The sequence below is a fragment of the Oratosquilla oratoria genome, chromosome 16 (genome assembly GCF_046742065.1).
Source record: "Oratosquilla oratoria isolate Oo_2021 chromosome 16, ASM4674206v1, whole genome shotgun sequence".
NCBI classification, from domain to species: Eukaryota; Metazoa; Arthropoda; class Malacostraca; order Stomatopoda; family Squillidae; genus Oratosquilla; species Oratosquilla oratoria.
The window spans coordinates 63943546-63968062 of NC_134792.1; the positions used below are offsets into that span (position 1 = coordinate 63943546).

At 38.4% G+C, this 24517-nt stretch overlaps 1 protein-coding gene across 6 annotated transcripts in view; it reads left to right on the forward strand.

Moving 5' to 3' along the window:
• The window catches only part of kug (FAT atypical cadherin kugelei), a 406977-nt gene that overhangs the window by 367134 nt on the left and 15326 nt on the right, over positions 1-24517 (forward strand). For 4 of the 6 annotated variants that reach the window (XM_076200002.1, XM_076200001.1, XM_076199999.1 and 1 more), the window contains 4 exons: positions 3919-4131; positions 5422-5797; positions 11319-11543; positions 23869-24036. In XM_076200002.1, the coding sequence (XP_076056117.1) occupies positions 3919-4131; positions 5422-5797; positions 11319-11543; positions 23869-24036 (982 nt within the window). Of the gene's footprint in view, positions 1-3918; positions 4132-5421; positions 5798-11318; positions 11544-23868; positions 24037-24517 lie in introns of those variants that run through there. The other 2 variants (XM_076200003.1, XM_076200004.1) reach the window with 2 other exon arrangements.

Below are 24517 nucleotides of genomic sequence, written 5' to 3' on the forward strand. Positions count from 1 at the left end.
TGTCAAAGCACTTCATAGATAAAGAGCTATCTTTGTCATCCACTATGCTCCTATCAAACCCACTGAGGAGTTCATTACATATCAATTGGAAGAAACCACCATTCCAAGGGGTTAAAGGCTAGCTTAATACAGTAAAGTGTTTTGTCATGCTCCAAGTTTATTCTGGCTCATGCTGGACAATTTTTTTTGCACTGGGAGAAGCCAATTCTTGTAAAGAGTCATTCCACTGACAGAAAACCTTACCATTCTCATTTTTGTCCTTTGAATTTCCATCTCATTTATGTACCATTCAAGTGTATCATGTGCATTCATCCACATCTTCTATTCTATCACACTACCAGCCTTTCCCTCTGCCGTGAAAAGGCAGAACGCATTAACTCCAAAATCCTTGTTTTGAGAAAATCGATATTTAATATTCCAGTGCTTATTATTTCTTTTCTATTTATATCTGGAGCCTATAATTTTGCTGACTTAAATTTTAACACTTATTTTATTGCTCTATGATAATATATTCCTTGTATCGAGTTATACATTGTCACACTAGTCACACAATGCATGATAACTATTTCATGATAGGAGATAATGCGTTGTGGCTTGCAATTATTCTTTTTTAAGAATTTCAAATTGATTTGGCAAAATGTTTTTTTTTTCTGCTGAGAGTGCAAAACAATATTGTAAGTTATGGCAAATGAATAGTTTATTGTTTTTATTGCGTTTAGTAATTTCAAAATAATACATTATTTTTTTGAACAGTAAATTTGGCCATGATAAAGGACCTAAAAGAGAACTTCTGAAATAGAAACGATTGGTTTTTCCTTTTTAAAGTGCTGGTGCATACAATTATTTCACTGAAAACATGGATTGGATAGACTAAATTCAGACATAACTCCAAATAGAAAATAATTCCTGTCACAAAATAAAGCTGTTTTAGTGATAGTGCATACAATTATTTCACTAAAAACACGAGTTGCATAGACTAAATTTAGACATAACTCCGAATATAAAATAATTCCTGTCACAAAAAAGCAATACAAATTAATGTTTTGTTTTTACATTCTTCATATACTTATGAGAGAAAGACATGATATTCCTGCACATTATGCTAAACTGCAATTTTACAAATTGAAAAAAATAATAATACTTAATCACACCAAAATAACAAATTCCTACGTTTGTTGCACAAAAAACAAAAATAAGTGCTGCACTGTATTATTCAAATACTCAATAGATTCCACCATACTCGTACATAGATATCTAAAAAAAAAGATAAGGTCACATCAATTATTATGTCTATTTTGTGTCAGCATTATTGAGCAAATCTTTGCTATTAGGATTTTCTGGCATTTTTAACCAGAACTCTCGTCTGTTTGGTGGCATCTTGCATACCAGTTTCTCAAGTATTTTCTTCTTCTTTGTTGAAGATATACCTCTGGGACAATTTTTCAGAGGAGTCTCTAGCAGTTCACTTGATATATCAACATTTCTTTTCAGAAAATTACAAGACTTATACTGGCCATTAAATGATGTCTTGTACTTAAATCCATTCAATCCCTTTTCAAATTTGACTTCGACTAGGTCTTCCAAGTATGGTATATTGTCAGCACCCTCCTGGGACCTTGTTTTTCTTTTATTGTTGATTTCTGGAATGTTGAGGAAGTTTTCCTTCTTGTTAATGTCAAGAATAGATAGTCTCTTGACAGAACTTTCAATAGCATTTTTCAAATCTTCAAAGTCATACATGTCCCCTTTTCGTCTAAGGACTCGTTCAATATGGCCATGGATACCATCAGCTGCCATGAATGTATGACCTGAAGTTAAGTACTTAAAACTGACACTGTTGATTTGGTTCTCACTGTTGATCAGAATTGCAATGGCATTATAAAGGCACCAATTTTTGTTTTGTGCTGCACAATTATCTGTCCAGAAAACAAATTCTTGGGCATCTCTCTCTTTCTTGATAAGGGACAAAAATGCATTGGCAACATGTTCCTTATTCCTGCCCGCAGTTGACTCGTCCCACAACACAGCATAATGTTTTTCTCTTGCTGTAAAGATTCTTCCTTCCTTCACTTCTTTTTCTTTCATGCTGGCAAATGTTTCATTGAAAACGATCAATCGAGGTGTAAATGTGCAGCTTTTTAATCCATTGATCATTGGTAGCAGTAAGACTTTCTGCATATCAACAGCATAAACTCTGCTGACAGAGCTCCATGCTTTTAAACTGTCTTCTTTACAGGCGTGACGAGCTTCTTGAGCCTTTGCAATGTGGTTTTCTTGTGCCATTTTTAAACTGTCAGTAATTTCATCCTCTTTGAGGTGTTTATAGGCTGCACATGTGTCACAAATATCTTCCTTTGGTTCTCCAAAACCTATGTTTTCTTGTTTGAATACCTTACGGTATGTTCCGTATGTGCAGTAGCTAGGATTATGTACTAAAAAGTCATCATACATATCCTTTAATGATGTTTCACATGAGATGTATCTCCTGTTTGGTGCATGTTCCCTTCTATAGTGAGATATTTGTGGGTTATATTTCTGTATGTGCTCCACAATTATAGAGTGATCCTTTTTATTAGCGGGGATGTGTCGACCCCTCTTGTCTGGCTGTACTGTGGACATCCCACCAGTTGAACTTCTTGCTTTTTTCACAAGTTCAACAATGACTCGGTTATTGCTGTATCCGAGAGTACGAACAAAGAATGTCTGGCAAACCCGTATTTCCTTTCCAGAGCTTTCAAGGAAAGTATAAATAAGGGAACAAGTTTTTTCGGATCGCTCTGATGTAGAATCTACATCTGATGGCCTCTTTCTTTGGACTGTTTTTTTACAAATTCTAGAAAGAAGCCATTGTTTTTGTATGTCATGAGTCATGTTCCAAAACATGTCATGGATGTTCTCTCTGTCCTCATTAAGAAATTGTGTTCTGCATTTCTTTCTGCAACTGTCTCCACAAGGTGAGAGAAGTGGATGTTTGTTTCTTTGATTGTCCAGTCTTTCTGCAGAGGTTCTAGGTCTTTTTCTTGGATTGATATCCTTGACAGGTTATTATATACTAATACGGCATTGTAGAGGATTTCATGTTTCAACTTGCTGCAGTGTGCAGTCTGGTAGCGTGAATGATCGTGTTGACTTCATGGCATAACGCATCAAGTTTATGACATAAAGCATCAACTCCCTCAAGCACACACAATATTTACAAGCAAAACGCATCATGTCCATACAAGGAAGGAGTTAATGCTTTCTGACACGTAAATATCGATACAGTGCGTTTTGCCTTAAAATGCTTGAAAAACGCCGTGGAGTTAATGCACTCTGCCACTTGAGATATCTGTATCATGACAAGATAGACATAAACCACTGTCATAGACATTTTCGTCTCATTCTGCTGATTCCGTAGGTATCAAAATTGGAAAAATCGCGTTTTTGGAGTTAATGCGTTCTGCTTTTTCACGGCAGCCCTGTTTAACTCTCTTCCATATTCTTTTCTTTTTCCACCTCAGCTTATTCATGTATATGTAATTCATTCCAGTTCCCATTAAATTTCTGTTCTCCCCTCCTTGGCAGTTCATTAACTCACAGAATATTCAAGTCATTCATTGGATACTCATAGTATCCCTTTGGCTTTCAAGTATATTTTTACTATATAACTATTTTTCAAGGAAATTGAATAGTATACCATGGTGCCATTTTCTCTTGAGTAAAAATAATGTCACAGAAATCCTATCTACAGTAATACAATAATATTCAGTCCCTGAGGGCACAAGTCAACTTCAGGATGCTTGGGAACAGTTTTGAATGACCTGCAATGTAAATGTAAACTCTTATTTCAAACACACTCTCATGGGGATCACCACCTCGCTTTCGGATTTCAATTTCCCAACCCTGCCCTTAACTAATGAACCCTGTCTCACCCAACAGATCATCTACATTGTGGTTGGCATTGTTTTGATCATCACATTGGGGCTGATCATCGTTCTGGCTATCCACTGCAAGGAGAAGCGGGCTGCCCGTCGTAGGCAGCTCCTAGAGCAGACCAACCATGTGATCCTCAAACCAAAGAATACAGACAATCACCACCACCACAACTTGTACAAACGCAATTCCAAGATGAGCAACTTGGAAGCATCTCAGGTAGTGGCGACATGAGGTACCTTAGAGCTTGCTCGCCTAAGTGTAGGCAGCCTTAGGGACTAGCAACCTAGGGCATTAGCAACCATGGGTATATGCATCCTTAAAAGCTTTCGCTAAGTATGTGCATCCTTAAGGGAGCCCGATCGGATGTGTTGGCAAAGCTCGAGGACAGTCATCTTTTCAATTATAATGGTTTGGTTTTGGATCGTTTGTAAGGTTGAGAGGTGAGTCTGTAAGACTCCTTCAAGAGCTTTGACTGTTTGGCTTTCAATGACCCAGTGTTTGGCATACAGATCCTCACAATGGATTTTATTTCAACCAAAGATGGCTTCATCATTTTCAATTGTTTTGGCATCATACAGAACAGATGCTTTAGAGATGAATACAATGAAATTTATTTTGTTTTAACTTGGCAGCACATGCAGATTCAGAACTGGTTTTCCAAAGTTGAGGGTTCTTGCTTCAAACACTGTTTTAATTGTGACTCTAGAAGTTTGATAGGAATAGACTTTTATTTATTTGAAATAACGGAATGGTCTAATAAGCGTGTTTCAGTGAGTGTTACTGTGTGTTAAAGCTCGAGTCATAGATTTTGCTGTTTTATATGATTGATAACTAATATAATTTTTGAGTGAAATAGTTGCTACAGTGTGAATTTTTTTGGAGAAGAAATAATTGTAGAGGAGTTTTATAATGATTTTGCTTAGTGGCTTAGTTTATTTTATATTTTGTCAGATTTTTTTTATATACTTTTTTTTTTGCATGAAGATTTTTTTTGCTTCTGCTGAGCCCCTTTTAAAGATGACTTGTATGTCCACTATGTATTATGTTTACTTTTATTTTCATTCTCATATAACAAAGCTTTTGTTATAATGTGGCTAAACACTCCAGTATTAATTCGGCAGAGTGGAATTTCATTTCCACTGCAGCTTTCATAGTGATGATGATGATGATGATAATTACAAGTCAGGACTTAATGAAAGGGGACAGATAGTAAGCTTGTGTCTAACACCATCAGTCACCATCAGACCAAAGGATCTTCCAGGATCCACAGACACCCACTCACAGCACAGTGACAGTTGCCACTAACATTGCTACCAGAAATAACCTCGCTTCACCTCTTCATCACCATCACTCGCCACAGTGGCCACTGGGGAGAAGCAGCAGCAGCAGCAGCAACGAAACTATGGGGGAACTTTGAAATGTTGTTGTTGTTGTCGTTGTTGTTGTTGTTGTTGTTTCGGTGCCACTAGCAAGTCTGACGTCAGTGTTGGCTTGTGTGTCTTGCAGAACCCTCACGCCACATCCACTACCACCACCTCCACCCGTCCTGACCACCTCCTCGCCTACCCCAACAGCCCCGGCGAGCCCGTTTACATGCCCCTCAACAACTTCGACACCATAAGGAGCTACGGATCCGCAGGGGATGAGCTCGAGAACCTGCCACAACACTCTAAAGACTTTGTTCAAAACATTGCTAAACCCAGTAGTTACAACAACCACCACTATGCTCCTGTGGGAACCAATCCCCTGGGCACTCCACGGGGTTCCTTGCTGGGCTCGCCGGGATCTGCTGGGGATGCGGACAGTCTCCACAAGCCGTGGAAGGACGCACTCGGGCACAACCTGAAGGACGCCTACTACGAGAGTAACAAGATTCAGAACGGTATGTAGCAACCTTCCTCCTGATCCTTCCCCCCACTTCTGCCAGGGGTAGCACAGCTGCAGTGCCTTCAAGAGTTGTCATTATGGAAATCCCTCCTGTAGGGTTGATTTGTGTAGTGTCATGCTATTGTCTATCCATGGCTATGATGTAGAACTGAGCTGCCCTGCAGTCATCTTGCCCAGCAGTCATCTCGCCTTCCGTCCCTACTTGCCTTCCCCCTTCACCTCCCCTGCCCTCCCCTCTCCCTTTCCTTATATGCTCGCTTGCTTGCTCATTTGTGCCCTTCCCATTTTCTCATCTCTCTCATATTTCATCCCTCCCAGTACTCTCTCACCACCTCCCAACTCCCCCAACCCCCTCCCCACCCACCAACTCTCCCAAACCATCATCAGCACCACCATAGCATCAGTCTTGGCTGCCATCACTCTTACTTCAAGATGTTTTTGTGATTTAACCACTTTTGCACCCATTTTGTATGAGCTATGGACCAAGGTCGTGGCTTGGTAAATTATGTGTCCCCAACTACATGTAATTGACATGAAGAGTACCACTCCATCCCATGTGTGGTGCCAACTCCTGTGGAGTCTCACTTTTTGGGTATAGACCCTGCCATGTCTACGAAGAAGGGAAGTTTTCACTGTTTTTGGTCGTTTGTGAAAAATATTTGGAAACTATTAATTACATTCCATTTATCTAGATTTTGTGATATTAATATTCTAATATTGTTATATATTATTCTAGGTAGTTACTATCTATCATAAATGATTATGGTACTCTGGGGAAACAACAGTTTCTTCTGTAGGGGATAAAATATAATGTCACACACATGCACACACACGGGTCACTATGAGCATAGCTCCCGTCCCGTAAAATACAACTAGGTAAATACACACCTAGGAGTAATTATTAACAGACATGTCACCAGACAAGCATATAAATAAAATAGTCAGAGAAACCTACAGTTTACTAACATCAATAAAGGTGGCTTTTAATTACTTGGATGAAGTAATGGTAAAAATAGATATTAGTCACACTGAAAAGACCAAGATTGGAGTACACTGCGACACTATGGACACCAAACATAAAAAAGAATATAAAGAAATTAGAAAGAATCCAAAGAGCAACAACAAAGATGGCCCCAACACTTTCAAAATTGACATATGAACAAAGATTGTCTAAACTGGAACTGCCAACCCTGGAACAAAAAAGAAGAGAAAGAGGAGATCTATTGGCCATTTACAGAATGTTGAAAGGCATGGAAATCCTTGACAGAGAAGATTTATAACTGGGATAAAAGGAAAACAAGAGGATATGAAAAGAAGCTCAAAAAGGATAATTATTAAATGAGATCTGGAAAAAAAAAAATACTTTTCCACACAGAGTGGTGGATATCTGGAACAAATTGGATAAAACAATAGTGTATGCAAAAACCATATAAGAATTTAAGAACAAACTAGATGCTGAGAGATGCAAAGACAAGTCACCACAAGCATAGTTCCCCTTCCCGTATAATACAGCTAGGTAAATACACACAAAAAAAGAATATATAGAAAATAGAAAGAATCTGAAGAGCAATGACAAAGATGGCCCCAACACTTTCAAAATTGATATACGAATAAAGATTGTCTAAACTTGAACTACCAACATTGGAACAAAGAAGAGAAAGAGGGGATCTACTGGCCATTTACAGGATCATGAAAGGCATGGAAGCCCCTGACAGAGAAGACTTATTAAAGTGGGATAAAAGAATAACAAGGGGACATGAAAATAAAATAAAAAAGGATAGTTATAGAAGAGATATGGGAAAAAAAAAAGAAAAAAAAAAATTCCACACAGAGTGGTAGATGTCTGGAACAAATTGGACAAAACAATAGTGTGTGCAAACACCATACAAGAATTTAAGAACAAACTAGATATTGCAAGATACAAAGATGGGCCACCATGAGCATAGCTCCCCTTCCCATATAATACAACTAGGTAAATACACACGCACACACAAACACATATATGAACAAGACTGTCCAAATTAGAATTACCAACTCTGGAACAAAGAAGGGAAAGAGACTTACTAACTATCTATAGAATTATGAAGGGAATGGAAATCTTAGATAAGAATGACTTATTGAAATGGGACAATGGAAAAACAAGAGGACACGAAAAAAAAAACTATAAAAAGATAATTACAGAAGAGATCTGAAAAAAATAGCTTCCCACACAGTGATAGATACGTGGAACAAATTGGACAAAGAAAGTGTGTGCAAACACTATTCAAGATTTTAAGAAAAAACTTAATGCTGAGAGATACAAAGACGGGTCACCACCAGCATAGCTCCCCTCCCGTATAATACAACTAGGTAAATACAAAAGAAAGGCCACTCTACTAGCACATTCCTCACAAACATCACCCAACAAGTATTAGAGGGAAAGAGTCACCAAAAGGAATAATTGCAGTGGTGATAGACATAAATAATCACCTGAAAGCTATGGGTCTTGAGCAAGAAAGACCAGGTCTTATTTATTGACTGATAGACATGAATACACATGCATTCAATAAACTCCCCAGATATATACTTTAAAAAAAAAAATATATATATATAAAAAAAATTGAGATGACAACAGTGACAAGAAGCCGCTAACAAACCTCTTTAGCTGCAAGAGTATCTCAAAACAACAAACCATCTGGAATCTAGAGATTGTACAGTGGAGTCCCCCAAAGAACATTACTCACACCTTCACTGTTTGACCTCTTCACAAACAACATAATTTTCCACCCCTCCAATATAGATTTTCAAAATTTCCTATTTCTTTGTTTCTTTCTTCAGCTGAACTCCCTCCAGTCCACTTTAGAGAACTTTTTCAGAACTACATATTTGTGTCTTGTTAATATTTTTCTTGTGTTATTTCTGTCTTCCCAATTTCCAGTATGAATTCAATTATCATATAGTATTTTGATCACATGTGATTGCATGAGGAGGAATGGGCAGGGGGGTGGGGGGTGGGGTAGTATGTGTGAGTAAATTTTGACGCAGCCCGAAGGGATTTCTCCCCGTCCTCTCCTTATATGCAAGCGGGGACGGAGAGGGGGGGTCGCCGATTAAATGAAGCGGCCTTGCTGTGGATGTGCTGTGTCTTGCGACACTGCTTCTGACCCAGGGCGGTGGGCAGGGTGCAGGGATGACCCGTCATCCAGGAGGTGCTCAGATGAGAGGGAGGGTGGGAGGGGTGTGGAGTGTATGTAGGGATGAAATGGGTGGGAGTGTTTTTATGCCTTTCCCTTTTTGGCTACCCCCCTTGTAAGGGGGAAAAAGCCTTGGTATATGTATGTATGTATGTATTTTGATCACTGAATGTTTTTCCATTAAGATTCCAGTCTTCAGGTGTATCTTCACCTCTCATTCTTATTGGTTTCTTCACCCAATAGGTCACATTTTCCATTGCTATATTTAACAATGTATTGACCCATGGTTCCTGACTACCACATTTCTCATTCCTACCATTTTCCCTCTCCACAATTAAAGTTACCCATCAGCTATATTTTCACTTTTTCAAATAACTCCATTTGATTGGAAGTATTTATCATTAATTCTATGTACTCTGCTTCATTTCATATTCTTGTGGTGGGGTATATGCTACTGTAACGTCTTTTTCCATCTCCATTATGATTCTTAAATTCATTGTTTCACTATCTCGTTCCTGTTCATTGCTGTGTATATGGATGGGTGGTATGGGAGGTAGATGCAAGGATTAGAGATTGTTAGAGAAAGTGAAGGGAAGTGGAAAGTGAGCCAGTTATTGTTTCTTTAATTTTTTCTTTTGTCTTTTCCTCGTATGGTTTATCTGCCAGGCTGGGGACTAGTTTGGTTGCCGTCCTTTGTATTATCTCAATCTTACTTATATCCTTCACTCTGTATATGAACTATACTACTGATGCACATTCCTGTATGTATGTATTTACCTAGTTGTATTTTACGAGACAAGAGCTATGCTCGTAGTGACCCATTTTCGTATCTCTCTGCATCCAGCTTATTCTTAAAATTGTGTATAGTTTTGGCACTCACTGTTTCTCCATTTAGTTTGTTCCAGACATCAATCACTCTATGTGGGAAGCTATTCTTTTTCAGGTCTGTAACTGTCCTTCTTTAGTTTCTTTTCGTGTCCTCTTGTTTCTCTTCTATCCCACTTTAATAAGTCATCTCTATCAAAAATTTCCATCCCTTTCATTATTCTGTAAATAGTCAATAAATCACCTCTTTCTCTTCTCTGTTCCAGTGTTGACAGGCGTAATTTCTCCAATTTTTGTTCATATGTCAGACTTGACAGTGTAGGTGCCATTTTCGTCACTGCTCTTTGGATTCTTTCTAATTTTCTTATGTTCCTCTTTGTGCTAGGTGCCCACAGTGTTGCAGCATATTCTAGTTTAGGTCTTATCAGTGTAACCAGTGTGTTTTTGTGTGCATTTACCTAATTGTAGTGTAGGGGGTTGAAGCAATGTTCATGGGGTCCATCTTTTCCTCCACTTGTCAGACCTGGCCTTGAAGTCTAAAGTAGTGTTGGCTTTGGTTGTATTTTTATCTAACTTGTTACACAAATCTACACTTCTGTGTTGAAAGCTACACTTCTTGATATCTTTTAAACATTTTTTTTTCCAGTTTTTACTATGACCTCTTGTAGATTTTCCACTTGTGTCAGTAATTCTTTTCTGTCCACTCTATTTAAATCTGTTTCTAGTTTAAAGATCCTTATTGCATCACCCATTTTTCTCTCTGTTCTTTCAAGGTAGAAGTCCCAATTTCTTCAGTCATTCCTCATATATCATGTGTAGACCAGGAATTGTCTCAGTTGCTGCCTTTTGTATTCTATTTTTCTTACATATTTTGTTAAGTATGTTAACCACATCATGACTGCATACTCCAGTCTGGGTCATATCAAGCTTTCAGTGATTTTTCTCACCATGTCCTCATTTGTGTAGTAAAATGCCACTCTTATATTTTTCAACAGATTGTAGGTCTCACCTGTTATTTTCTTTGTGTGTGCTTTAGGTGATAGGTAGTCTTTGATTATGATGCCAATGATGACGATGCCCTTTTCCTCCTTTGCCTTTCCTATTATTTTGTTTCCTATTTTTGTTTCTCAATGATAAATACATTGTTGGTCATTGTTTACTTTGTCCCATTTCTAATATTTTGCATTTCTTTTTGTTAAAATTTATTTTCCACTCCTGACTCCACTTGTATACTTTATCCAGGTCCCTTTGCAGGAGGATTGTACAGTCCTTCTCACTTCTCACCCTCTTCATGATCTCTGTATCATCAGCAAATAGTTTTGCCGATTCATTTGGGGATGTGTAAAAAGAATAGGAAAAGGAAATGGCAGTAATATGAGTGAATAAGTCTTTATGAAAAGGAAATGATAGAGAGATGGGTGGATAGGTTTTTATGTATGAGAGGATAAATTTATAATGTGCATATCTTATTCCCATTTGTGAACACTTTTCATATTTCACATTTACTTTTCATTTCAGATGTAAAGTTTCGACAAGGCGAGTACCTGAGTCTAAAGAAGCTTGGGGGAGGAGTAGGAACTGGAGTTGGAGGAGGTGGAGGAGTTGGGATAGTAGGAGGAGGAGGAGGAGGAGGAGTAGTAGTTCGGGGTGGTGGAGACCTGCGCAGTGAGGGGATGAACAGTTCTACCAGCCAACGTGATGACTCGAGTGTTCGATCTGGGACATCAGTCGATGACCTACCAGGTAAGAAATTGTCTCATTTGGCACCAAGGGAAGTGCTACAGTTAGCAAGAAGTTCTTCTGACTTAGGTGTTCCTTTGCATACTCTGTGGTTCTTTACATTCTCATAGTTCTGGCTTGTCCAGATTTTTGTGTTCACAGTGTTCTAGACTAACCTTTGCTTAGAGTGATGTTGATATGCTTTTTTATTTTATTAAACTTTTAAAGTATTACTACATAGAACAGATGCACTACCACAGACACAAATGTTCAAATATACCAAACTTTTATCAGATACACACAAAACCTGCTCAGGCTAGTTTACAAAGCTTGTGCACATATAACACACTCATTTTCATTCTATCATCACACACACAGACATATATGTGTGTGTCTATATATATATATATATACCATATACCAAGGCTTTTTCCCCCTTACAAGGGAGGTATATATTATATATATATATATATATATATATATATATATATATATATATATATATATATATATATATATATATATGAAAGCTGGCAGATAAGGTTAAAGAATACTGGGATGGTTTAGGCATATTGAAAGAATGAATGAAGAAAAAACAAACAAAAAGAGTGTGGAAGGCAGAGGTGGATGGAGTGAACTTGAGGGGAAGACTGAGAGTGAGATGGATGAATGGGATGAAAGGGGCCCTGAGTAAAAGGGAAATGTCTGCTGACAATAGACATTGGCTTTGTACATATTTCTTTGGGGCAGGCAAATGTTCCTGTTTTCAAAAAGGATAATTGTCTATGCACAACAATAGGCAAATCAGTTTGATGTTAGTTATAGGTAAAATGCTTGAATCAATAATAGCTAATAGAATCAGAGATCACATCTAGAGACATAATTTGATTCATGACTCGCAGCATGGGTTCCCCTAGGGTAAGTCATGTATAACTAATCTATCTTTTTACACTAATGTCTACAAGGCATCAGATAACATAAGAATGAAGGAGACTGCAAGAGACTATAAGGTTTACACTAGGCAGTTCCATGTCATTACCACCTGTCATCCCCATCCATAAAGTTGTCTAACCATTTCTTAAAACAACCAATAGTTTCAGCACTCACTACATGGTTACTAAGTCTATTCCATTTGTTGACTACCCTATTAGTAAACCAATTCTTGCCTATTTCCTTCTTAAATCTAAATTTGTCCAATTTAAATCCATTACTGCGAGTCCTGCCCTGTTTTGATATGATGACCTTGTTTGCATCACCCTTTGATCCACTTGAACACCTCTATTAGATCACCCCTCACTCTGCGTCTTTCCAGAGAGTGTAAGGTGCCTAAGCGCCTCTTCATAAGATAAATTTCTGAGCCCCTGTATCAATATGGTAATTTTTCTCTGTAGATTCTAGTGAATTGATGGCCATTCTATAAAACGGAGACCAAAACTGTACTGTATAGTCAAGGATGGGTAATTACCTCTGCATTTCTATCCATAACCATCCTAGCAATAAAAACTAATGCTTTGTTAGCTTTATTCATGGCGCTGATGCACTGTTTCCTGGATTTAAGGTCAGGACTCACTAGAATTCCCAAGTCTCTCTCGCTCTCAGTTTTCTCTAAAACCATGTTATTTAAGCTATTTCTGTTTTCGGTATTGTGTAGCCCTACATTTAACATGCTGTACTTTGAGATATTAAAGTCCATTTACCATTTCACCGACCATGTGAACAATTTGTAAAGATCATCTTACAGAATCTTAGCATCGTCTCCTGACCTAATTAGGCATCCTATTTTAGTGTCATACACAAACTTACTAACATCACTATTAATCCCATCATCCAAGTCATTAATGTGCATAATGAACAAAAAGGGACCCAAAACCATGCCCTGAGGAACTCCACTAGAAACATTCCCCCATTTGCATTTTACACCATTTATGGTGACCTGCTGTTTTCTGTCACTGATCCAAGCTCTAATCCATTCTAACACTTTTTCCTCCTATGCCATGGTCTTTGATTTTATTTAGTAGTCTCTGGTGGGTCACCTTGTCGAACATTTTGCTAAAGTCAAGGTAAATAGCATCGTAACTATCATTGTTATCTGACGCCATATATATGCTAATGTAAAAAGATTAGTCACACATGACTTACCTATGGAGAAACCATGCTGTGAGTCACAAATCAAATTATTTCTCTATGTTATTTACCTTGATTTTAGCAAAGTATTCAACAAGGTGCCCCACCAGAGACTACTAAATAAAGTCATATTTGAATGGATCAGTGACAGAAAACAGCAGGTCACCATAAACAGTGTAAAATCTAAATAGGGGAGTGTTACTAGTGGAGTTCCCCAGGGCTTGGTTTTGGGTCCCATATTATTCATTATGTATATACACAACTTGGACAATGGGATTAGTGGTGATGTTAGCAAGTTTGAGGATGACACTAAAATAGGATGCCAAATTAGGTCAGGAGAAGACACTGTGATAGTGCAGGAAGATCTTAACAAATTGTTCACATGGTTGGTGAAATGGCAAATTGACTTCAATATCTGAAAGTGCAGTATGTTAACTGTAGGTTTACATAACCCAGAAAGCAGGTATACCATAGATAACACCTTTTTAGAGAAAACTGAGTGTGAGAGAGACTTAGGAGTTCTAGTAAGTCCTGACCAAAATGATAAATGGGCTCAGAAATTTACCTTGAGGACAGGCTTAGGCACCTTAATTTACACTTTCTCGAAAGACGCAGAGTGCAGGGTGATCTAATAGAGGTGTTCAAGTTCATCAAGGGCTTTAATGAGGGTGGTGCAGACAAAGTCATCATATTTAAAAAAAAACAGGGCAGGACTTGCAGTAATGGATTTATATTGGACAAATTTAGATTTAAGAAAGTGGTTTACCAATACAGTGGTCAACTGGTGGAATAGACTTTGTAACCATGTAGCGAGTGCTGAAACTATCAGTTGTTATAAGAAAAGGTTAACAACTTTATGGATGGTGATGATAGGTGATAATGGACATGAACTGCATAGTGTAGGCCTTATGGTCTCTTGCAGTCTTATTCTTATGTTCTTACGAGGAAGGAAGGAAGAGTGCAAGAAATAGGTGTGAGTGAAGAATGGTTGTGAATGAATGATAAATTGATGCAGCTGGAAGGGACTTCTCATCTTCTCTAAGTATTTGCAAGTAGACAAAGAAGGAGGGTTATCATGTAAATGAAGCACCAAGGGCAAACTAGCTTCAGCTGCCAGGTCCTGCTGTGAAGGTGTTGTGTCTTACTGCATTGATTCTGGCACAGGTAGTGGGCAAGGGGAAGGGATAGCTCTTCATCTACAAGGAACTAAGATCAAAAGTAAACAAATAGGTATAGGATAGGTAAATGGTGGGTGTATGACTTAGCTGGCTATTTCCTTATAAATGGGAAGTCGTCTGTTGAAACTTGTTTGGAGTGAGAAGAGGGGGTGCATAGGACCTTCCTAGGAAAGACCATAGGGACTGGTGCCAGCATGTGAGTGAAGGAACATGTTCTATGATGTATGCTCCCAGTTGATAATGATGATATATATATATATATATATATATATATATATATATATATATATATATATATATATATATATGTAAACACACACACATACAGATCAGTGTTGGTAGTTGGATAGTAAAGATGTTACCAAAGAGCCTGGTTGTAGTAATAGGGAAGAGGAGCAATGCAAAAGGATCCTGTTAAACAGTTTAATGAATGATAGTTTATACTGAAATAGAGTCCTCATCTCCACTGACACAACTTATTATATCACACAAGCACTACTGTCAGAACAAAACAAGAAAGAGCCAGCAGGACTTTAATCAAATGTATACATCAACCAACCACCAGTACCACACAATACATTCACACCCAGATCACTAAACAAATTTTTCAAGACAGACCACAAAACTTGTTATTTTTACCAACATCCCCAGGCATTGGCCCCAAATAAAAATCCCTCTCAAGAGAATTAAGAATCAAACTGTCACACTTATGTTCAGGACACCATTCAGGATTAAAACAGTATCAACACAGAATCAAACTGCCTCAGATGCAGCCACTACACAGAAGACATTGAACACCTGATCCTGCAGTGCCCTACACTAGCAATCAATACACAATATATCTTGCCTGAGTAACCTATGGGCCCACCCAGTGGCCATAGCCAGTTACATGGGAGCCATGGATCTTCTGGATGAGAGACATGGTGCAATGGATTGAAAATGATAGATGAAATGTCTTTGACATTTGAGATGTCATAAGGCATTATATGGGATCATCCAGCACATTTTGTCTGACTGTTAATTATGAGACACATTGCTGATTTTTGCCGAGATGCTGTGTGATGATAAGGAACACACTATGCTGTAGTTTATAGGAACTAGAAGATCAAATTGTAGATGACCCCCAACTTCATCTTTATTGTCAAAACATGTGATGGTTATGACCCTAAGACAAACCAGCAGCTGTTGCAGTGGAAGTCTCCCACGCCACCAAAGTGTTGAGTTCATGTTGATCATTCCTGACATCCAGAGCATTGGCTATATGGATTCTCCAATCAAATAATTAAAATACGCTTCTGGTATGCTATTACCATTGTACTGATGTGGGATGGTTCTCTTGTCACTAGCTTACACAAGCAGGAAGAGAGAAGTAGCTTGTTGCCATTATTCCTCATGTGAAAAAGTGGAAGAATAACAGATAAATACAGTCTGAGTTGTCCTTGGCCCAGTCTCGAGAGCAAGTGACAGCTCCATAGGTCTGCATCTTCAGATTGGGGTGAGAGTGTTGACAAGTATTGAAAGATGGGCAGCAGAGAGACTACTCTGACATTCATCTTGTAGAATCACCCCTTGTAGGACCCATCTAAGGTCTCTTCCAAATAGAACAATAGAAAAGAAGAATAAATTGGCATCAGAAGTAACAGGCCCAGACCATGAAAAAAAAATAAGAAACACGATGACCATAGAGACAGAAATGGCAAACAAGAGGAAAACAAAAAAATAAATAGATGAGTGAAAAAAATAAATAAAAGAAAGAGTAAAAAAGGGGGATGGGACAAAAATAAATTAATGCATAAATAGTGTTATTGTACAAACACCTATACATTGTATTGTCAGAAGTTTAAGTGTGGTAGTTATCAAGGACAAGCTTGAAGAGGGTGATGGCAGCCTGAGCATTTATGTTTTTAGCAGCCAGCGGTCAGGTTTTAACTCTTGAAAAAAAAAAAAAAAAGTAGACAAGATACAGTGAGTGTAACTCTTCTCTGAAATGCATCTAGGTCTATATAAATACAAACTCATACATCTTCAGAAGTGACCTGCTTCAAAACACAGCCACAAACCTTAAACTCAGCATTCTATCTCCACTTGCCCCCAGGAAAACATAACACTACAAAACAGACCAAGCAACCTGATAATGGATGTCTTTGATTTAAAGTATTTCAACTAGTGATGTTGCAAATTATGATAAAAACTGTTAGTGCCCATTATTCTAAAGCAAACTTTACAGTTATTAATATAGTATGCATTTGAAACTAGCTACCGCATGTATCACTGTCACAGAAGCCAAGTACTATGGCTCGCTTTACCCCATCACCTGGGTGCCACATGCTAGACTTTAGTGGACACTTCTATGGTATGGGTCCTTTGCACTGTCCCCTGTGCCATCCATTTTCCTGCAGCTCTAACTAAATGTACTAAACATTTTAATTGTTCTTAGACCATCACTGCAAGGAACCCTACATGTGAACCAGTTATCTGAATATGGATGTACAGTACGTCTTAGTATCATGCTAGGCATGATTTTTCAGTTTTGGGCAAAATCCAAGTTCCAACATTTCCCAGGAATAAATCTCAAAGTAAGGACATCCTGTACTCAACCTTGCATCCCCAGAAATAAAACAAACACTAAAATAATACCAGCTTACTATTAGCCAGCTCCAGACACCACGTGTCTCAGATGGTCACACCACAATGAAAACGTAAATTACATCATTATTCACTGCTCCACATTCACAAGTAGTCCATCTGCAGCCCCATGGTATCTGGCCTGGCTATCAGCTGGGCTCATGAATCACTTGAGAACTTTAGTATTGTGTGAATATGAATCAATACAAGCTGATATGTTTTGTCTTTTTTTGTGGTGACTGCACCTTGGGAATATGGTCATCTGGTTCCACACAACACAGTTATTGCTTCTCAAAGAGATCAGTGGGAGAACTCAGGAACTACTCTTTACCTTGTGAAGGGGAAACCCAAATTAACATTGCTATGACAACCAAATACAAGGTAAGACTAGAACGGCAACATGAGATGAAGCATCTTTAGTATCCACTGCCCTGTAAAGTGTAATTAGGTAAGCCTAATCACATCTGTATGACCAACACAATCAATCAATCTCTTGTGACCTTGAGTTTCACTGAGTGGAAGACCTGCAGCTCCACAGTGGCTGATAACGGTTCTCAGAACCTCCCATAGATCCTCTGGGAAGAACCTTTGGATTGCAGTCTGTGTTGTGTCAGTGTGGGACTGTTTCTATGTCACTGGCTGAAAATGGTAGGAACAGGAGGGTGGTCATTGATTGTCAGCTCCCCATGTGTGAAAAAGTGTAATAAATACAGTTGAAGTTTAAAGAGAGATCTTAGACCCAGTCTGGACACCAAGTATCATGCCCCTAAAGGCTGTACCTCCTGATGAACATGAGGAGATTGATAGGTTTTGAAAATGGGCAACTTCACTGTCCATCTTCAGATCCCCCACATGCAGGTTCCCATCATTGGTCCTTTGAACAACACAATAGCTTATGCTAACATAAAAACTGGCCTTCTGACTACAACCTGGATATATTAGGTGGTGATTCAACAGCACCTGGACCTTGCCTAGAACATATATCAATGATATGGAGCCCACTGTCAAAAGGTATGTTACCAATCAATTGTTCCCTTGAGTTTTGCTGACTAGAAAATTGCATCTTTATAATAAAGTAGGTGATAGTGGTCCTCAGGCCCTCCAAAAGATCTTCCTGGAAAGACACCTTGGACACATATCTGCATTGTATTAGTGTGGAAAGTTTGTTTCAATGGCTGAAAGTAGTAGGAGGGAAGCTGTCACTAGTTATCTGTTCTCCTTATGTTTAAAAGTGGAGAAAATACTGAGGAACTTGATATAGAGAGATGACCCCAGTGCAAAGACAAAGTGTCAGCCCCTTTGGTTGACATCTTCAAATGGAAGTGAGAAGTAGATAAGAGTTTGAAAGCAGAGATGATTCTGACATCCTACTTGCAGAACCACCTCATGCAAGTACTGAATATCATTGGTCCCAGGATGTAACAAAATTTGAGAAAGTCCAAAGAGACATCACAAGAAGGGTTCCAAGTCTGTGGAGGTTGACATAGAAAGATTTATTGCAGAAATTAGATGTGATAACATTACAAGAAAGGAAAGAAAGGAGAAACATGGTCAGCTTGTCTTTTAACAACCAAATTGTGAAATATATTAATATGCAAGAAGGATTGTATAATGTAGCAAAGCGACCTGGGTAAAGTATACAAGTAAAGTCAGGAGTGGAAAAGGAATTTTAACATAAATGCAAAATACAGAAAATGGGCCAAAGTAAGGAAAGATTGATGATGGATTATAAAATGGGAAATGAAATAATAGGAAAAGCAAAGGAGGAAAAGGACCTGTGTATCATAATAAAAGATGACCTATCAACTTAAGTACAAAGAAAATAATAGTAGAGCAACAATCTATTGAAAAATATAAGAGTGGCATTTCACATTACAAATGAGCAGAGCTGGGCACGTTCCTCGATTTTGGATAGTGCGTTAGTGTTCTTGTGTTCCACCGGCAGCGGTTAGTGTGTTCCAGAAATAGCGTCCCTCGAATGATTTTGCTCCATGCGTTCCTGCGTTAGCACTCACAAACTATAAAAGCATCCCTCAAAAAAAGTACCACGTTCCTAAAGATAATAATAATAATAGATAAAAAAAATTAAATTAAATTGAAAAAATTTAAAAGTTATAAAAAAAAACTGCGTTCCTCAAAAACACTACTGTGCGCATCAAAAGAACTATTCCGCAACTCAAAAATAAAACAAAATACAAGGTAATAATACATCAGAGCTTCATACATTAAAATATATGTATATTTCAAACAACTAGACAAATTACTAACTTCGTTGGTTAAACGGGTTCACACAATGAGTGATCAGTACATACTGCCATAATAGCACACAAAACATTTGTAAGTTTTAGCAGCTGACCAATGGGAGAGCTTCCCACCTAAATGTAAACAACTAAAGGTTTGGTTGTCTTTGCTGCTGACCAGAATGTTACCACGTAGTGAATGTCATCTTCATTGTTTCCAGTGAAAATGTTTTGAAAAAAAAATCATTTTGGAATGCAGGAACGCTTTAATTTTTTGGACAGTGCGTTACTTTGATTTTTTGCGTTCCTAAAAAGGCTGTGTGTATGTACACAAGAACACAGGAACGCATTTGCCCACCTATGCAAATGAGTACATGATGAAGAATATCACTGTATCTAAAGATATAAAAAAATATAAAGAATACAAAAGACAGCAACCAATACTATTCCTGGTCTAAACAACATGATATAGGAGGAAACATTGAAGAAAATAGGACTTTCCCACCTTGGAAGAATGAAGAGAGAGAATATGATAATACAATAACTGGAAACAGGTTTAGAGAAAGTGAACAAAATAGAATTACTGATGTGAAAAGAAAGGTCAACAAACGGTCATGAAAAAAAAGTCAAATAAAAGATGTCAAGAAGGATAGCTTTTGACATTGAAGTGTAGACTTGTGGAACAAGTGAAAATAGAATGCAAACCAATGCTATAAAAGAACTTGAGGCAAGGCTTGACAAATGGAGAGAGACACCCCATGAGCAATGCTTTAACCCCATACACTACAACTAGGTAAATACACACCTGACAAACCTGTGAATAAATTACTTGGAGAGACTTACAACTTACTAAGATCAATGAAAGTGGCCCTTTGACTACATGGATGAAGAGATGGTTAAGAAAATAATTACTACATTGATAAGACCGAAACTAGAATATGCTATATCAATGTGGGCACCAAGCACAAAGAAAAACACAAAGAAATTAGAAAGAATCCAAAGAGTGGCGACAAAGATGGCACCCACACTATCAAATTTGACATATGAACAAAGATTGGAGAAATTACAGCTGTCAACATTGGAGCAGAGAAGGGAAAGAGGCGACTTGTTGACCATCTTCAGAATTATGAAAGGGATGGAAGTTCTCGATAGAGATGACCTATTGAAATGGGACAAGAGAGAAACAAGAGGACACGATAAGAAGCTAAAGAAGGACAGTTACAGAAGAGACCTGAAAAAGAACAGTTTCCCGCACAGAGTGATCGATGTCTGGAACAAACTAAACAGTGAAACAGTGAATGCCAGAACTATACACGAGTTCAAGAATAAACTGGATGTGGAGAGATACGAAAACGGGTCACAACGAGCATAGCTCCCATCCTGTAAAATACAACTAGGTAAATACACACACATTGCACATTGGTGCAGTGGTACCATTCTTGACAGCTAATTCAGCTAAGCCTGAATCCTACCCAAAGCTGAAAAAGTTTCAGCATCACTGCACTATGAGCTGGCACTCCAACTCTGGTGGGCTAGGACTTGGGTGTGTATGTGAGGTCACAGCATTACCCATAGATTGTCATATATGAGCTCTGAGCTCTCACCCAGGCAAGTAATAACTGTCTATCACAAGTCCAACATGTGATCCAAGACCTTGGTGAATCACACACATACACACATATAGTACAGACATACCCCATGGTATATGGGTGTACCCAACATTTGCTTTTAAGTGTGGTGATGGTGGTGGTGGATATGGTGTTGATGATGGTCAAGTCTACTCTGACAGAACTGTAGTAAAACTCCAAGGTAATTTATTATGTTTGATTTTAAGGCAAAAGAAGAGACAGGTTATCATGAAACTGTGCAAAAACTATACACAAATTTAAGAGCAAACTAGACACTGTGAGATACAGACGGAACACCACATGCATAGCTTCCCTTCCCATAAGATACAACTAGGTAAATACACACACACACACACACATCAGCTTGATGGTGCAGTGATAACGTTCTCAACTGCCAAGTCCAACACATGATCCAAGATCATGGTGAATCATACACATACACACACAAAATGCACACACGAACATGTGGTCTGTGAGCGAGTTTGCAGTAATGCTGTAGGAAACCCCACAAGTACATTACTGAATAAAACAAGTTAACACAGTTGTGTGGTTAAAAAGAAATAGAAGTTCTCTTCACAAAACACACCTTGCAGGGGCACACAAGTGTACTGCACCACTCTGCTGACGCTGTGGTGCTAGTACTCGTTCAGGAGTATCATGAGTGTTGCTGTTCTTGTGTCACCTCTGCCCCTTGGAGAGACACAGCCATCCCACCCTATTTCACACAACCCTGATCCTGCAGCACTGCAAACTCGCGCGTCTGGCATGGTTGTATGTATAGTGCTGTCTCACATTCCCTACCTCCCTCTTCCCAGTTACATCATAAAACCTCTCCTTTTCATCCATCCTTCATGCCATCCCACCTTAAAACATTATTCCTAGCTATTTTATTCTTTTTTTCCCCCATCTTCACTATTTCTGTTCCTTCTATCTTACTCCCTCTTTGCTTTCATTCTTCCCTTCTTTTCATTCCTCACCTTTCTTCACTTCTTATATTCATTGTATACTGGTCCCATAATATTTGTGGAGGTTAAGTTACATGTAACCCCACAGATATTAAAAATTTGTGAATATCTGTTGTTCCTTTAGAAACACCTCTGGACCCACTATTTTCATATACAGTATAACCAAAGTAAAACACCACACATTTAAAAAAAAAATTGAATCGATAAAATTGATAAATGTATAAAGTTAAAATATAAAATATTGGCCTGCTTATAAGATGCAACCAAGTATAAGGCACCCTTGTATTACAGGATTTAGAGAGAACACTGTTTGTATTTTGAGGAAACGTCATTTCATAAATTTATCAGAAGTTCCCTTCCAAAACCCTTTTTCAGTAAAACATTTATTTTGTGCATTGTTTCTTGTAAAACAATGCAGCAGCATCAGAGCTATTGTCATGTTAGTAGTGATGCTGTTCAAGCACATTTTGTTTACAGAGCAATGGTAGTTCTCTCATCTAGAATTGCCAGGCTAGGTTGCTTTCCTGAAGGCCCTCATTAATGTTAAGCAAGAAAGTGCAAAGCACAAACACAATAAACATACATGATGCAACACTACAGTGGTTTATGAAAGTGAGGTGGAGCAATGGTGGTGTGGGACAATGCGCTCGTTGAACAAACAGGAAGGAATACTAGCCTGAGAAAAATCTCAAACATCCAAAAACTTTCACTTCACAATATTTGCTACCTTATCAGCGAGTAGCGAAATTCATGAATGGTAAGGAGTGACTACTTCCTTGGGTTTTATATCTTTCCCCTCCACTCCATGCCTAATCTCCACTCAAAGAATGCTGATAATTTTTAACATCTGCTGTCACTCATTCTGTGATAGAATCACTGGTTATGGCCAAAAAGTACCAATACCCACAGTTTACTCTTCCCTCCTAAGGATCTCTTCCATATCACACCTCTTCCACCAATACAGTACTCAATTTTCTAGTCTATACCTCCTAGTTTTCTCTTTCCTTCCTTTACCTTATCCAGAGCACTCACGTTATCTGTTCTCCAAGTTTGTATCATACTTGCACATCCATATATTTCTAGTCTCCGATTTCTGTTCCTGTCAAAATTTTCTTCTCTTCCTTTATCTTTTTATTTTCTCTTTATTTGTTGGCCTGTTCATTAGTGTCTCATTTTCTTTCCTTAGTTCACATTTTGCCCATCGTTTGCCAACATAATATTCTTCCTCTACCACTTGTTCATTCTTTTTCACTTTCCCTTTATTCTCCATTTTTTCCTTCCCCTTTTTCATTTCTCCCAAGTTTTTGCCTAGTTGTTATTCTCTCTTCTTTACTTTCCCCAATCTCTTCATATTTTTGTCTGTCCTTACCACTTCCCTCACCTTTCCTATTTTTGTGTCCAACTTCCTTGTTTTCCTCCATCCTTCCCATCCTTTTTCCTTTTCAAATGTTTTCCCTGTTCCCTTTTGTGTCACATTAACCCATTTCCTAAGATCTTCCCTTGTCCTCAATCTCCCCCCCTCCAAATTCCATCCACCTCTCGTCCCCCACCATCCCCCCAACCCGAGAACTAACGTGCCCCATGCATAGGCTACCACTGGGATTGTTCTGACTGGGCCCGTCCCTCTCAAAACCCTCTGCCCAACATCGTCGAGGTCCCTGGCGGCGAAGTGAGAGACTCGTCCTCATACCATTCCAATGAGTCCAACGAGTCCATCATCCTCAAGCCTGCCGAAAATCAGCCACTTATGCCTCCAGGTAAGGGGGAGAAGGCCAATTGATAGTGTAGGTAAGTCTAGGCAGAATGAATTGTGTAGGTAAGTCCAGGTAAAGAGGATCTTATGTTATTCCCAAGGAGAGCAGATTTTGGAGGTAAGTTAGCAGAGACCATATGGCGTAGATAAGTTTGAGGAAAGTAGGTAGCATAGGATGATGGATAATATATTAATCCAGGGAGGGTGGAAAGCTCAGGTTGTTCTTGAAAGTACTGCTTTGATAATTTGTACAAATATCTGAAGTGTACCTGTAGAAGAAAAATATAGGCAAGGTGTATTACATAAATAATGAAGCATACAGTGAATATTTAGATACAGGGATAATAGTTGGTGAATGTTAGGAAGAAGAGGTGAATTTGTGGCAAATACTTTTAGAGTAATTTGCAAAATAAACAGAACATGCCGAATTTGTTCTGGAAAGGGTATAAGGATCATCATAGATTCGATTAGTAAAGTTGGAAAGG